General features: G+C 45.0%; 1 protein-coding gene across 1 annotated transcript in view; it reads right to left on the minus strand.

Annotated features, from left to right (window-relative positions):
* Positions 1 to 2789: 2789 nt before the first annotated feature.
* Positions 2790 to 17149, minus strand: part of NCKAP1L (NCK associated protein 1 like) — a 47031-nt gene continuing 32671 nt past the window's right edge. The window contains exons 23-31 of the mRNA XM_055247258.2: positions 14863 to 14960; positions 14638 to 14731; positions 14397 to 14479; positions 13970 to 14050; positions 10707 to 10800; positions 9654 to 9770; positions 8836 to 8945; positions 6910 to 6999; positions 2790 to 3324 (exon numbers count right to left, since the gene is read on the minus strand). Coding sequence (XP_055103233.1) covers positions 3205 to 3324; positions 6910 to 6999; positions 8836 to 8945; positions 9654 to 9770; positions 10707 to 10800; positions 13970 to 14050; positions 14397 to 14479; positions 14638 to 14731; positions 14863 to 14960 — 887 coding nt within the window. The 3' untranslated portion in view covers positions 2790 to 3204. The remainder of the gene's footprint in view (positions 3325 to 6909; positions 7000 to 8835; positions 8946 to 9653; positions 9771 to 10706; positions 10801 to 13969; positions 14051 to 14396; positions 14480 to 14637; positions 14732 to 14862; positions 14961 to 17149) is intronic.

The raw sequence follows: 17149 nt of genomic DNA on the forward strand, positions 1-17149 counted from the left end.
GCAGTGTTTCTACTGTCCAAACAAAAGGGAGCACCTCTGCAAGTATCTTGCCCCAGGCCTTGTGGGAGGGATAATTCCATCTCATTGCTGCAAGCAAGTTAATGGAGATTTTAATGAAAACACTACATTAATGAAAATGCTGAGGCTAGAACCTACTCTGAGCCTGTAAGACAAACAATTGGGGTGAGATTTCTGATATCCATTCTTTAGTTCCTTTGGGCCTAAGTAAAGCAAACTTACAACCTGGGACACGACTTATTGTGTCCCAGGTTGTAAGAGGACAGAGACCCTCCTGGTAAAGGAAGCAAATTGCCTGAAATGCTGATGGGTCCTGTTACTTCTCTGTCCCTTCACCTCTGGACATTCACTTTTTGCTTCTGGTGGTAAAGGCCATCATGTCCTCACCTTCTCCAATTTGCTCCTTCTAAGGTCTCTGGATTCTAAAACCCAAGTCTTCCCTTGTGAAGAGGCAGACTGGGCAAGTAGAAAAGGTCTAGGACTGAACATCAGACTTGGGTCCCAGTTCTAGTTCTACTGCTAAACATGTGACCTTCATTAAGTCATTTAATATTTCTAAATCTGTTTTCTGACCTGAAATAGGAAAGCCTTCCCTGGCTACCTTGCAGAATTGCTATAAGGATGTGAAAGCACTTTGAAAAAGTATAAGTGGTAGAGAAATATGTGTGTGTAATTATATGTTTACAAAAAGATATATCAAATGACAAAATTTTAGAAATAGAGAATATATCTGTGTTACCAGGAGCTAGAGATGGGGAAGGGGGTTGTGGGAGGGGAAAATTGCTATAAAAGAGCAATACGAGGGATCCTTGTGGTGATGGAACTGTTCTCTATCTTTTTTTAAATTATTATTTATTTTTTGAGAGAGAGTCTCACTCTGTCACTCAGCCTGGAGTGCTGTGGCAGGATCTCAGCTTACTGCAACCTCCGCCTCCCAGGATCAAGTGATTCTGCTGCCTCAGCCTCCTGAATAGTGGGACTACAGGCACGCACCACCACGCCCTGCTAGTTTTTGTATTTTTAGTACAGACAGTGTTTTGCTATATTGGCCAGGCTGCTCTCAAACCCCTGACCTCAGGTGATCCACCTGCCTTGGCCTCCCAAAGTGCTGGGATTACAGGCGTGAGCCACTGCACCCGGCCTGTTCTGTATCTTGACTGTAGTGGCAGATACACAAACCTACACATGATAAAGCTGTATAGAAATAGATAACACACATATGTGCACACACACACACAGAGAAATGAACATAAGCAACACTGGGGAGGGAAATCTGAACAAGATCAGTAGATTATATCAATGTCAGTTATCCTGGTTGTGGCAGGATACTATAGTTTTGCTAGATGTTACCATTCAGTGAAACTGTGTAAAGGAAAATAGAATTTCTCTGTATTATTTCTTACAAGTGCAGGTAGATTAACTATCTCAATAAAATTTTCAGTTTTAAAAAAAGGCATTCTGTCTACCCTCCATCCCCCCCGCAGCAACTTGTCTTGCTGTCCTCTGGGAGGCTCCTCTTAAGCAGTTCTATATGCAGATGCAGAGGGAGGAGGGATCTCTATCCCCTCAAGCAGAAAAATATAAGCATATAGCGTAGTTGTTCAGATACTTCTGAGCCTTCTCTTCCTCATCAACTTTACTCTCAGTCTCATAAGCCTGACACTGAATCACCCTTTAAAACATAAGTCCTTCCCATAGCAAGGAAGGAGGATTAGCTGATGCACGAAGCAGGATTCTCTATCGCTTCCATCCTAAAGAGCAGACAATTGTTGCTAAGAAAAATTTGTATGTTGATTATGAGTGCCAAGTTAAGAAAGTATTGACTAAGCCTGGGTCTCAAGAAATAAAAAGCAAACACATGTACAAAACCCCAAAACAGCTATCAAATAGGCTTAATGAAGGCTGAATCGTTTTTGCTGAAAACCAACAACTGCTTCCCTTTCATCATGAAAGTATGGACATGACCCTAATTAATCAACTAGCTAATTGTATTTGTCAATTCCAACCACTCTAGACCTGTGACATATATGATCTGTTTCTCCACTTCTCCCTGGCAGTGGGTGTACAGAAGTGATGCATGGGGGCCACTATTTCCTGCCAAGGAGTTAAGTAAACCTAGTTTAGTGCTATCTTGAATGCCCCAGGCTCTGTGACACTTGAAATTCTAATTAGCGCAGAAAAGGGCTAAGTTGAAACAGCTTGTACTCCCTCAAGGATACCCACTCTCAGGGCCGTACAACCTAATGAGGTCTGTGAAACTGAAGATCCAGAAGAGAAATCCCTGCCTGGAGCAACAGCTGTACCCAGGCTGACAAAAGGATTTGGGGTTAAATTAGTCCCTCCCAATAAAAGGCAGAGTACCCCCAAATGGTACAGGAGTGAAAACCCACCGGAGTCTGCGCCGATCAGTTGTCATGTGACCTAGAATTGATGGAGACTGACCCTCTGCTCTGGGTTGTGGAGATACCAAAGCAGGAGGGGTTAAAGCAAGACAGAACTTGTAACAAACAATGTAGTAGAGCAGGTGGGCCGTGAACATCTCTGAAGGGCGCTTCCTCCTTGCCCCAGTAGGAAACGCAGTCAAGCTGGGGGCAAAGGAAGAGACCCAATGACTCCTCTCGAAGAGCCCCACAAAGGAAAAGAGGGGCTCTTTTGCTGCTACTCTGCAGTAGGAGCAGGCTGAATGTTTGCTGAACACATTTGAAAAAGGAAGAGAGAAGATAATGGTCTTAACGAATGTGCAGGAGACAATAGCAGCTCCAGTGGGAGGATTATAAGCTCATTACGGTTTAATATGATGATTGATCATCTCTGCCCGCCAGCATTATCCTAAGAATAGTGATGAAGGTCGGAGAGGCCCATGCCTGTCAGAGCTCAAGCTCAAGTCACCAGAAGATAGAAAATATACTTGTACATTAGTCCTTTTCTCATTGTAAAATTCACACATGCGGCCCCACGCCCTAACTTTTTCCATAAACTGTCCTCCATGCCCCCAGCCTGCCTCACTGCTCTACGATTTCTCAGCCCTGGATTATTCTTCCACAGATCTGTTGATCAACTCTGGCTCCTGACCCTCTGCTTAGTGACCCCACCCCATTCCCACCCCTTGAGAAAGTGACCACAGCTTCCACTATGGCAAGGGTTTAGGAAGGTCCAAAGGGCTCTTCAGTGGGTACTGGCAGGCACTCAGTGGCTTCCGTTTAGGTGGAAGGCCCGGGACACCTCCCGATAGGCATTTCGAAGCAGGACATAAGGGAAACAGGACTCCAGCATGTCCAGGGTCAGGAAGGATGACTCCTCCACCACCTGGAAGAGATCGGGCCAAGAGATGAGAACCTCAGGTAGGGCATTTGTCTGTGACACCCTGTTCCTTTTGCATAGTTCCCAGGCCCTCTGAGGCCCTAAGAGTTACAAGTGAACAGGGTTCCAAATCACACCCCCCTCTTCCTCCCTCACTTGGTTTGGCTCCGGGAAGGCAATGTGGCATCTTCAGCTCCATTATCATTGACCCTGACCCCCTCATCAGGACTATGTGAAGGGCACAGAAACAGAAGGCAGGAGAGAACCACTTTCCTAGTGGCAGCAAAACCCATTCTCTCCCATTCTGGATGCTAAATCACATGTGGGTGGGCAGCATACAGATGCAGGTAAAGATGTATAAAAGTGCTAATTACAAAGCTTTGCAGCGAGAGAAACAAACACCACTGCAGGCCGTGGAAGGAGGCCTGGAATTCACATGGGTCCTCTTGTGTTGGGCCTCAGTCTCCTCCCTCTCTCAGTACAGTGCTTAGGGAACAGTAAGGATGCTGCATAAAGGAGCAGGCATGATTAATTAGTTTAATTAGAAGCCTGTGTGCTGCGGTAATCCCAGCAGCCCCCACAGCCAAGCAGGAAGATAGATCAAGATGCCTGGAGAAGAATGAGAGTGGGGGTGAGGGTGGAGAGGGGGAGGTGGGTGGACAGGGCATGTTCATGAAGAGCAGCATAGCCTAGTGGTGGACTGGAGGGTCCCCATCCCTGAGGAAGGAGCAGGGTGTATTTCCTTCAGTGCCTTGCTTATCCAAGAGGTAATGAGACTAAAAAACACACTCTGGAGAGGTGTCCCATATCCTCTGGCAATTCACACAGATGGGTTCTCCACAATATATCTGGTACTCCAAGTCCTGAAAATTCACTAAGGAAAGAGCATCTACCATATTTACTCTAACGTGTTTCTCTCTCTGAAGTCCTTTCAAGTTTTAAAACATGTAAGATTTTCCTATTCTCAAACACATCCACACACAACAGCTGCAAAAGAGCAGAAACTGCAGGCTGAAGGCAGGGAAACCTGCTGGTAAAACTGTAGCCCTGATGGTAGGTCAAATATCAAAAAATTTCTTGCTAGGCAAGACTTTCAAACCTTCAGCTGGGAAAGAGATGAGCTGTCTTCTCCAAGGTGCTACCCTCAGGTACTGGGAAATGAATAATGACTTCAAGCAAATCCACTGGCCCAAGACTTTCTATTCTCCATAAAGCACAAGAAAATAACAGGGCTCCCAAGTGGCAGAAGTTTACGGGAGTGGAAACAGCCCTAGAGGGATGGCCAAGAAACCTGGGTTCCAGTCCCAAATCTGCCATATATTTTAGGGGAGACCTTGATTGTCATCTTTCCCTCCCTGTTCTTCAGTTTCCTCATCTATGACTTGTAAGTACTGGACTAATTGCCAGGATCTGGTCTGGTTCTGGCATTTAGGATTCCACGATTCTGTAAGAGCCATGTCTTTCCCCAGGAAACCTGTGCCAGGAACAGACTGGCAACACTGAGGTGCGGGCACGGCCCAGGCTTGACGGCCAAAACAGAAAGACCCCGGGGACAGAAGTGCTGGTCAGAATTTGAGGCTACATGAGTAGCCTCTTAACTCAGAATACAGCTCCTTCACCTTCAGTCATTTCCAATTTCTCTGTGGAAACATTTGCATTTAAATTGCTTTGCAGCAACTAGTCCCTCTAGTTTCTCCCTCCAACAAAAAGTACCTGATCCTAGCTCTGTTCCTGTCACTCTGTTGGCCTCACTGGAAGGCCACAGGGGCAAACACTTTCCACATTTTGGGGTGCTGGAAGGGGTCTAAGCAGAAGGAGGTAAGAATACAGGTGGGTAATACAGAATCACCTCCAACCTGACAGGGGTGAAAACTACCTGAGGAAGTGAAGAGTCATGCCAAAATCATCCAGAACCTAAAATGAGCAGCAGACAGCAGGAACTAACATTTGCTGAGCATCTACTATGTACTAGGCACTTTCACGCATAATATCTTATGAATTCTAACCACTCTGTCATAAGGATTATTACCCACTTTAATGGATAGAGAGCCGAAGTCTCAGAAGAGTTCATTGCCTTGCCAGGGCCATGCTGCTGCTCTATGTATTGTGCCCCACATAGCCCACCACCGCTGGCACTGCCCTTACTCTGCCGTCATCTACCTCCTCTGCCCTCTTGCCTCACCACACACATCCCACACAAATACATCCACCCCCATGTCCATTCTCCTCTCTCTCATAATCCTTAACCAGCCCAGCCTAGGCCTTTTTCTAGCTGGAGAAACTAAGGCATAAATACCACTCAGTGCCTGTGTATTTCAAGAAGGAGACCTGGAGGGAATCCCAGGAATCCCTGGCCCCTAGCATTTCTGGGCCTGGGACAAGAATACAGATGGAGGTCCGCATACCATATGACTAATTAAATCAAGCTAACAAACTAGTATATTCTAGCTTTCAACCTTCACAATGTACCTTTGTAGTCTTATGGAAGCCCAGGTTTGAATTAAGAATTTTTGAACTCCTCCAAGTTCTGCACCAGAACAGGGTGAAGGGAAGAAACAAGCTTCCAGCCCAGTCCCCCTTCTCCTCCCACCCTCAGTTAGAGGGATTTTCTGTGCACTTGTAGACTTCCTCATCTGCATATCTAAACTCCAGCCATACGTCCCTTGGGCACTAGAGGTATATCCACCAGTAGGACGGTCCACCTCAGTAGGAAGAAGTTTAACACAGGCCCTACAAGTGGGCTGAAGCTGCTTAGCAAAGTATTTTGGAGCCCCAGATATCTCTCGTATGGGCCTCAAGGTGGGGTACAGGCTCCACCCCTTCCCATTCACCAGAGGAGGGCCCCAGAACACTCTACTAGAGGAAGGCCCAAGAAGGGCCTTTTAAACACTGCGCCCAGGGCAAGAGCCCTTCCTGTCCATATCTAAGTGCATTACTAACATGGAGAATCAGAGCAAAAGAGTGAGTAAGAGTGTTGAAGAGGGAAACAGGGTCATGAGGAAAAAAACTTTTAAAGTTAACTGAGTCAGAGTTCCCAAAATTTTCTGCCAGAGTAGAGAGAAGCCCACAGCTTGGGAAGCAAGGAGAAGAGACAGCAGGAGCTCCCTGATTCATGGCCCACCAGGCTCCCTGCCTTACAGCCTTTTAACTAAAATCCTTTCCCTCCTCTGAGATCCCACCCCTCAACCTCTGAGTTCAGCTCTGTGTTATCCAGCACTCTTTTCATAGTACTCTTAAAAACAAGAAATGCAGTGGTAGAAAATTGTCAAGTGAAACCAAACATGTACTGGACAGGTAATTACCAATAAGGCGCACAGCTGCCCTATCAGGTCAGATTCGGGAACATTGCAGGACATGGGCCCAGCCAGCTTAGGGGCCAGGAAGGCCCTGTCTTGCAGAAGTCCTTATTATAGGACAAGTTTAGAATGTTAATCAGAATGTGAGGACTAGACTCAGAGGGTTATGCAGAATTAAGTCCTTAGTTAATGCTTTTGGGTGACAAGGATGGCAAGGATGCAAACACCCTGAAGAGGAGTCTCCCTCTGGCCCTTCCGCTCCTTGTTCTCAGACCAACTTAAATAAGATACTTACCAAGCGCATGAGCAGAGAAACGGATTCTCGATTTCTGGTTTTAAGCTTGTCAGTCTCTTGGCCCAGCTGCAAGAGGCTGACAGAGGCCACCTGTAAGGGAAGAATTTGTAAAGCAGATTTTTATAGAGGTCAGTATCAAACGGCTTCAGGCTGCAGGAAGTTAAGAAAAGATCAAGGAGGAGAGTTAAGAAGTGCTAGAATGTTCCTGAAGACTCAGAGTGGGAAAGTGGCAAATCTCCTAGGTTTCAGAGATACATGCTGCCTATAAGCCAGCCTGGATCTCACTGACCTCCCAGTGCAGACAAAAGGTTGCCAGGAGCGCTAGGGGAGAGATTGCAAGGGGCAGGGAAACAACCTAGAGCAAAGGAGGTGATGTATGCCAGGAGATTAACCTCTCTTTTCCTAGGCAGCCTCCAGACACCACTGTCATCAGGCTGTTTACGGCTGACTCCCCATCTGACTAGAGGCAGTGAGCCTCTGATTCAGACACAGCGCTGGCTCGTGGTATTCTCCCGTCAATTCCCAAATGGCTGTCATCTCCATCATCCCCAAACCCCCAGAGGATCAAAGAAGAAACATGATTCATTGTATCCCAGGCCCAGGTGACCTGCATTTAGCAAACAAAGAGGATAAAAGGGGAGGCAAGGGTGGGGGATTCCCTTCTCACCCATTCTCAGAGATCTGGTGTGAATCCTCTTTGCATTTAAGATGCTCGGAGCCAGGTCTATCTGGTTGGGTGCCTCAGCTTAAATAGAGACACACCAACCAAGCTTATGATCCCTGACATGTACTTCTCAGGATGAGGGTATAATTCCTGAGAGAACAATATGATCCGCTGTGTTTCCTCCTGGAAGGAGACAGATGAGGCCCTGGTTCTTATATCGGGACCATACTTTGCAAAGAAATAAGCTCTCTTGTTACTGAGAATGCTCAAGCAGGCAGAGGGGAATGGACCATGTATCAGAAGTATATGAACAAAAGTCCTCCATGGAGGATTTAGAATGGAAAATTCTAGGGCCTATTGTATTTGTTCTGAGTTTTCCCAGAGGCAAAACTAAGATCCATGGTGAGAGTTACAGGAAGTCAAATTTTGGCTAAAATTTTTAACATTTTTTTCAAAGAAATTGGATATGACCTACAGTGGAATCTGCTGCCTAGTTTTAAGTTCCAGTCCCTAGAAATCTAGACCATTGGTTCTAGTGAGATCCCCAGATAAGCACCATCAAGATTACCTGGGAACAGAAATGCACATTATTCAGCCCCACCCTAATCTACAAAGGTAGAAACTCTCCAGGTGATTCTGATTTACATTAAAGCTTGAGAAGTGGTCATTGATCATTTGTCCGTACAGAGTTAGAAAGGGCCTTAGAGATGATAAAACTCAGTGTCTCTACAACTTGAATGTGCATCTGATCTCCCAGAGGCCTTATTAAAAACACAGAGGCCTAGATTTACCCTACAATATTCTAACTCAGTAGGTCTGGTGTAATGATCAGGAATATGTATTTTAACAAGCTCCCCAAGATACTCTGATGCATACCAAGGTGCATGGATTCGGTTTAATCTGAATTCATGGGTTCAGTTTAATCTCACTGTTTTATATTTGAAAATACCGAGGCCCCAAAATCTTGGCACTTCAGAGGTCACACAACTACTTAATGGCAGATCAAAAATCAGAAAACTCAGATTTTCTGACTCTTTGTCCAATGATCTTTCCAAATATTCAAGCAGAGGCTGAAACACCAGCTGTTAGGAAATTTAGAAGAAACTCTTGCCTTTCATATAGTAGCTTCTCACTCTTTACTGAATGAATTAGGTGGGAAGTTAGACTCAAAAGCCTGTTCAACGATAATTGTCTACAGATTTAAGTCAAACCAATTCCAGCCCTTTGCAATCTTCCATTCTTTATAACCTAGACCTACTCACCACTAGAAATTCCTTGAGGTGAGTTTCAATGTTCTTGTTGTAGAGCGTGAAGAGGGCAGCAGACACCTGGATGATGGCTTTGGTCAAGCAATGAATATTGTTGTTGTAACCTAGGTTATTATTGATATAGATGGAGAGAAAAAAAAGGAAATGACAAAGTAAGCCACTCCAGGATGACCCAAACTGGTAATTTCTCATGTTTTCAGGCTGAGCCACCAGTATTTGACACCAAAAGGATGAGAAGGCATTTTGAGATTAGAGGCAGGATACTCCTATGAAATCTTATTGAAATCGAATTATGCATAGTTCATTCTCTCATTCTCAAGGGTTTTGTTTTGTTTTGTTTTGTTTTGTTTTGTTTTTCAGGATAGGGGGTGTTTTCTTCCTTTTTTTTTTTTTTTTTTTTAAGACAGGGTCTTGCTCTGTCACCATGCTGGAGTGCAGTGGCACAATCATGGCTCACTGCATCCTTGACCCCTTGGGCTCAAGCCATCCTCCTACCTCAGCCTCCCAGGTAGCTGGGACTACAGGCCACCCTGCCTGGCTAGTTTGTTTATTTTTGTAGAAACAGGGTTTCACCACGTTGCCTAAGCTGGGCTGGAACTCATGGGCTCAAGTGATCTGCCTACCTCACCTTGGCCTCCCAAAGTGCTAGGATTACAGGCGTGAGCCACCGTGTCCAGCCTTCAAGTGCTTTTTGAAATAGAACTTTACACCCAAGTCAGAAGTCTACATTTTCCAGTGTCTCTTGTCTCCTCTGTCTACCCCAGAACACTAACTTGAATAGCACTGGTCTCTCAAACCTACCCCTTACTTACCATCCTTCTCAATGCTATAAAAGGAAGAAGGGTCAGGGGCAAGGAGTGGGAGGGAAACTGCCAGAAAGATCAAGAGCAGGCAGGCCACCTTATATTCCTCCTCAGGAGATGAAGTATCTGGTGAGAGGGAAAAAGGAAAAGAGGAAAAGTGAATAAAGTCAGCAAACAGGAGTTATCTGTTACAGGGGTCCTACTTCACAGAATTGCTGTGAGGATCACAGGAGAAAATATCTATGAAAACACTTTATAAAGCCCTACGGGCAAGTTATTACTTAATTTTCCTGAAGAAACAGGACTAGCATCCACCTATAGTGAAGGGCCTGAGTCCTGGAGGCCTCCCTGGCAACAGGGCAGAACTTTCAGCCAAGGGCTCTGCTGATGCACAATGCAACCCTAGGATGCCTGTCCACTGCCTGATAGGGTGGAGAGGCAGGAAGAAGAGGAAAGGTTCTCACCCACCATGAGAAAAGAAGAAGGGTAAGTCTGGCCATTTTGAAAGGCCTTAATAATCCTAGCCCCTTGGTTCATCCTGTTCTGAGTGTGTATAGGTGTGAATGTAATCAGAGGAAATGTGTAATGGAAAATATAAGTGTTAAGTGTGAGATGGGAAGAAATAAACAGTGTCAAGGTGATTATGTGGAGGGAGAAAGCACAAAATCACTATGGGGAATTTGGGTGCTATACCACACAACCCACTATTTTGTATTGTTCTCTCATTGTTTCATTTGCATTAATCTTATTTTCCCAACCAGATTGTAAATGCCTTTGAGCACTTGCAGAGCACCAAACAGACTCTCACTTAGTACTTTTTAGCTGATTGGTAGATCAACTAGTTGGAACCTGAGGATGTAGATCAACTAGTTGAAACCTGAGGACAAATCTAAATTGCCTATGTAAGTATTTTCTGAAGGTTAGGATTCTTCCTTCACTCCCAGCTTATATCCTCTGAATATATAATCTCAGATAAAGGCTTCTTTGACACTGACATTTTTCCACCCAAAATAAGGCCCAAGCCCTCCTTTCCCAAATCTTGCCCCGTTTCCCCAATCTTACCAGCTTTCAGATTAGCAATGGCAGCCACCAAGGCTGGGTCAATGTCACAGCCCACACCTGCAGCAGATGCCAGCTCGAAGATACTCAGGGTCACCTGGAGAGAAGAAAATAACATTCTAGAGAAGATTCACAGGACATAATGGCTTGACAGAAGGAATGCGCAGCCAGGACTCTTGGATCACAGATTTAATTCTTTTTATTTTTTTAAAAGATACTTTTATATATATATGTAGAGAAAGAGAGAGAGTCTCACTATTTTGTCCAGGCTGGTTTCAAACTCCTAGGCTCAAGAAATCCTCCTGCCTCAGCCTCCCGAAGTGCTGGGATTACAGGCATGAGCCACAGCGCCCAGCTAATCATAGATTTTAAACTTCTGGTTTATTGTTATCTTTTCTATATATTCCCTTCAGAGCTCTCCCTATCCTACAGGGAAAATAACCCTTTGGGACACTCCATCGTACACATTTACTTTTTCAACTTCATTTTCCTAAATACTTCCTTTATTCGATGCTGCCAGGATAATTTATTCACTGTCCCCAAACTACAACTTCCTCTCCCATACTCTGGTTCAGGTGCTTCCCTCTTTTGAGGGTCCTTTTTTCTGCTCTATTTGTATCTATGTTACGTCTATCCCTTAGATCTCATCTTCTCTGTGAAGCACTACCTGATTGCTTCAGCCCAAACCCAGCTCTTCCCTCCTTACCTTGGTACCACTGACTTAGCATTGATCACACACAGCATCTGGTGCTAGTTATCTTTTTAGATAGAATGCAAGACTCATCTCCTTATCTTGCCAAATAGATAGCTTTTTAAAACCTCATGGCATAGTGAAGGGAGAAAAAAGCTTTGGAGTGAGATAGATCTGGGTTCAAGTCCTAGCAACACCACTTATTAAGTGTGTGACCTTGACTAAAAGTTACTTAACCTCTTTGATCCCTCATTTTCCCATCTATAAAACTGGCATAATAACATTTACCTCACATAGTTGTTGCCACACATGTAAAGCATCGACCCTAGTGACTAACAGAGAAAATGTGATGCCTTTACATCCTCTTCCTTTATCTTTTTTTTTTTTTTCATTGAGACGGAGTCTCGCTCTGTCGCCCAGGCTGGAGTGCAGTGGCATGATCTCGGCTCACTGCAAGCTCCGCCTCCTGGGTTCACGCCATTCTCCTGCCTCAGCATCCTGAGTAGCTGGGACTACAGGCGCCCACCACCACGCCTGGCTAATTTTTTTGTATTTTTAGTAGAGACGGGGTTTCACTGTGTTAGCCAGGATGGTCTTGATCTCCTGACCTCGTGATCCACCCGCCTCGGCCTCCCAAAGTGCTGGGATTACAGGCGTGAGCCACCGCGCCCGGCCTTCCTTTATCTTAAAGTCAGGAGTTTTGCATTTCTCTTTATCTTCTCTAGTGTTTAACATAACGCTGAGCACATAGAAGGCATTCAATAAATACTGATTGATTGACACCTGAATCTCTCATTGTACTTATAATCAGGTTCTCAGGACACAGCCCCTACTCCCATACTAAGTACCTAGACCCCTTTTTAGATTTAAAAAAATGTTTTTTGAAAGAACAAGGATAATTGTTTTAATACTGGACAGCTAAGTACCTTATCCAAGTAATCCCACAGACTGGCCAGAACAATAGCTCATGCCTGTAATCCCAGCACTTTGGGAGGCCAAGGTGGGCGGATCGCTTGAGTCCAGGAGTTGGAGACAAGCCTGGCCCACCTGGTGAAACCCTGTCTTTACTAAAAATACAAAAATTAACCAGGTGTGGTGGCATGAACCTGAAGTTCCAGGAAGAACTTGGGAGGCTGATGCATGAGAATTGCCTGAATCCAGGAGGTAGAGGTTGCAGTGAACTGAGATCGCACCACTGCACTCCAGCCTGGGCAACACAGCAAGACTCTGTCTCAAGAAAAAAAAAAAAGAATCCCACAGACATACCAACATACACACACTTTGCCTGTGGTACTGATACAGAAGCCAAATCTTTGCCACCTTCTGTTCTGCCCTTATTTAAATCCCCTACTACCTAAATGACTGTTTGTGGAATCATGGCCTCGGAGATAAGGAACCTGGTTCATGAGGTTTTCTGGAGGAAGAAAGGGATGGTTGAAGGGATTTTATCTTTTCTTCTTCTAATCTTCTTGCTCCTCTGAGGCAGTAACAGCATCTCTGATGGACAGGCCATCCTCCCGCTCTGCCCCTACCTGCTTATTTTCACAGGCAGGCAGAGCCTAAAGATTGGAGCTACCCAGGAGATATCAGCTAGACAAGCTCCTGACAGCCTAGAGCATTTGGACCAACATCAGCAAGTGCCAGAAACCCAGGCTCAGCTTAAAATCAAAGATCTTTCAAGAGGGGCAGCTATCCCAGTGAAACACTACCCCCTCACTGCCCCCACAGTCACTTGCCCCTCAAGATTTTAGGCAGATAGAGGGGGAAATTTCACAACTCTTGATCTCAAAGTAAGGAAGATTTTCTTAACACATAACTTTAATTCTTCCTGCTAACCAGTTTCCTGTTATCACAGACCACTCTCCGTTAAAGGAATCAATTATAAGAGAAGGAGCCTGCCCTATGCATTTGAAAAATTCTATTCCTAGGCTTTAGCTGTATTTCCTGCCATAGCATACTTCTTAGTTCCAGATGATTCAAAAGACGAGATGACTCAAAGGTGGGAGATGGGTGGGAAATGGATGCTTAACTTATATTGTCTGCGGAAGCCCTTCTTCCTCTCACCATCTCCTGTAGTAAATGGGGCTCTGAGGCAGATGATACAGACATAGATGAACCAGAAAGCTTAAGGATGGGAGGAAGAAAAGGCCAGGAAAATAAAAGACTGAGGGCAGGCAGGGTGGGTGGGAATGAAAGGAACAAATCTTCCCACAAACAGTACCTAACCTCAAGACTAAAGAGCGGACTTGTTTGCACATAGTTTATCTAATTTGCACAGTGCTCATGTCAGGTGAAAACCTACAGATGCTATCCTAGGTCTTACCCCTCCCCCTCCAGTAATGTCTCCCCAACCCTCATAGTGTCTCCCAGCCTCCCACTTCTCTCCATCCCCCTACATCTTGCCAGCTCTGCTCTTTCTCTCCAAGAATATTCATCTGACCAGTTTTCCTATTCAAACCCTCGCCCTTATCCCTATGGTGTTCTTCAGAACCCACTCTCCCTTACAAGATCCTAGCTACCTCCTTTTCAACAACAAAAGTCTCCTAATTAGATTCTACTTTGCACTCCCCCATACCTTGATGTCTGTGTCTGGAGTGACAAACTCCTTCAAGCACTCAATGGGACCCATAAGAAATGGGCAATGGGAGGAGAAAACCTGGAGGAAAGAGAAGATAAATGAGTCCACAAGACCATGACCAATGCCTTCAAAAATAGGTAGAAATAAAAAAAAAAAAAAAAAAGGAGGGGCACTCAACTTAGATAAGAACCTAGCCAGCTTTCCAAGCCATCCTCTCCTTATGCCTCTAGGTTTCCTAAGCTCATTTATTCCTAGGGATCTTCTAGGATCTCTGCCAGACTATGCTCCCTCTTCTCAATGCTCACCAACCCCTTTTGAAGCAGAAGTTAAAACTGATTCCCACAATACTTCCACAACTTCTCATACAAACCCCACCCACAGAGTTATCTGTGACTCTGTGACAGACCCCTCCCCACCAACTCACCTCCCGAAGTCCCTCTTGGGCCATGGCCCTGAAACTGAGGATAACCCCAATGATGGTCATGCGCTTTAGCACATTTTCAGCCCCTGAGGAGAAAGAAGGGTGTTAGAAAAGATAATTTAGAGAGGGATTGGTGATGATTTTGATGCTACAGACCCAGCCTAGCCTCCAGATTCCTGAAAACCCTGTCATCTGCAATGTGATTCCACAGCTCCTTCTCACTATAGGGGAAGAGGATGCTTACCTGTCAGCTGGGGCAGCAGGGAAGCCATCAAGTCCGGCTTGCTAAAGTTGGATCTGATCTGAACAAGTATGTCCATGTTTTCCACCACCAGCTTCTGCAGTCCAGGAACACAGAGACAATAAGCAGGAAAAGAAGAGACCAATGTTACGTCTTCCCCCCAGTCTCCTATACCCACCCTCTTTCCTCAAGGTAGGATCTTTTCCCCAAGGGATTGTTTCCATATACCTTCAGCTCCACAATCTGAGAGGTCACATGCCACATCAGGTTTTCACTCAGGAACTTCATGCCATAGGGGCCCAGGAGTTCAGCCAAGGCCCGCATCTCTGGAACAGAATTACAGAGGCCCCAGATGGGACTCAGAAGATACTGGAGTATTTGTACAACAGCTATAAGGTAATTTGAATATTTAAAATGTTTTCCAGAAAGGAAAGAAAACGAGAAGTCAAGGAGCAAAAATGGCCTAAAATCCTACATTCAAGTGACAAGTCTGGCAAGTCCATGGGACATTTACCCTCTCTCCACTTGTACTCACACCGAGACTTACCACAAATGATAACTAATTACTTTACTTTCCTATAAGAATCTATACTTTCCCGTATTCCTTTATATGACACTTGGGTTTTACTCTTGCTGTACTAGCTATACTAGTTTTATTAGCCGTAAGACCTTAAGTCAGTGAACCTCTCTGAGCCTGGTTTACTTCTCTGTAAAATGAGGATATGAATATCTGCCATGAACAACTCACAGAATTGATGTGAGAGTAAATAAGATACATTATAAAAACTTTGGAAAATATATGGATAAAGGATTATTATGATGATGTTATGAGTCCTCTGAATTATGTGGCATAGGAAGGATCATCATGGTTTTACAGACAAGGGGATTAAGTGCTTGTCCAAGGCCTCTTAACCACAGCAGGGGCTGGTACTGGAAGCCTAGTGCAATGTCTTACTGCCCCTTACTGCATCCCAGCAGATACAACTATTTCCCCATTTAAGATCTGATGTTTTTTGTATGTTTTTCCCTTTACTTCCCTTACTTAGTGTCCCACTGTCCAAATTTCCCTCTCCTTGAGTTACCTTTTCTTTTTTCATAATCAACACACATCACCCAGAGTCTCAGTTCTTTATTCCTCTAAATCCTTCTTTTCTCTAGTCAGTCCCAGTGCTTTATCCCTTGCCACCCAGCCTGCTCTGGCCCTTTGTGAATTAAATAAAACCTACCTGGGGAGATCCCATGTTAGAAACACTAGTGACAAATCCAGATAGGAAGGAGCTCTAGCTACGATCTCTGGCTGCGGGCCATCCCAGCAGGGAAAACCATGAAAGACCAGAAGTAACAACAACAAGAGAACAGTAGAAGAAAGGCAAGTTTAAAATCGCTAATAAAAGTTCAGAGAGAAATGGAAGTCAAGGCTCCACACTCAAGTCTTTCAAGGCAGGACCAGTGATCTCCATTTTCATCAATGTCAGAGGAAATGGAACTGGTCACAGCCACTGACGCAGAGTGTTGTCCACAGTAGATGTTAGACATTTTTAGAGTCAACCTGTTTTAATAGGAAGAACTGAGCTGAGAACTATGAAAGGATTTCCTGACCGATCAACTTGGATAATGCTGCAATGGCTGACAGAGAGGAAGAAGAGCTGAATCGCCCGCTGTAGCTGACGGAGAGGAGACACACTGATCTACCAGTTTGGATCTGCCAAAGCTCCTTACTCCAGTCTTCTCTACCCCCAGCTAGCAACCCTAGGGCATCCTTCTCTTTCCATCTATCTATTTTTGCAGTAGCATTGCCCCATCACTATGGCAACCCAGGGAAATTGGGGTGGGGGTGGTAGAAGGGGGAATCAGCATTACCTCCTGCTGCTTGTCATTTGTCAGCCAGACCTAAAGCTGACTTTAGAGGCTGCCTACAGTTTGTGGGTAGAGTTGATGAGAAGGGGACATCTGAAACCTGCAGCAGGTAAAGCGTAGGGTCAGCTTACTGATGGAGGCGGGATGATGGGAAGGAGGCAGAACTGGAAAACAGAACTGTGTACTGTGGCTTTCTTAGCACCCCCCAAAGAAGAAGACTGGAGAGGACAGCATCGCTGGAACATCTTCTCCCTGTCCCAGATACTATGCAGCATCCCCGATTTATATGGAGGTGAGAGGAAGGAGAAAGAAGTAGGATAGTTCATGAATTAGTTGGTAAAAACAAATCTATTAAAAAGGATCTGTATGGTTTCAAACCCTCTTGAGAAAGGGAAAGGCTTCCCATCTCATTCACTACACACTCCTTACCTGCCTCCCCCTGAGACACAAAAGCACTTCTATACACTGGAAGGCAGCACTGTACAGTGCTTAAGCCCCCAGGTCCTGGAGTTTGACTGCCTGGAGTTGAACTCCAAGTCCTACTATTTATGAATGTGTGGACTTAGGCAAGTTCCTTAAACTCTCTGTGTCCCAGTGTCCTCTTCTGAAAAACGGGAATAAGTGTATCTATTATACCTCAAGGCTGTTATGAGGATTA

The sequence above is a fragment of the Symphalangus syndactylus genome, chromosome 17, assembly GCF_028878055.3.
Source record: "Symphalangus syndactylus isolate Jambi chromosome 17, NHGRI_mSymSyn1-v2.1_pri, whole genome shotgun sequence".
In the NCBI taxonomy this organism is placed as follows: domain Eukaryota; kingdom Metazoa; phylum Chordata; class Mammalia; order Primates; family Hylobatidae; genus Symphalangus; species Symphalangus syndactylus.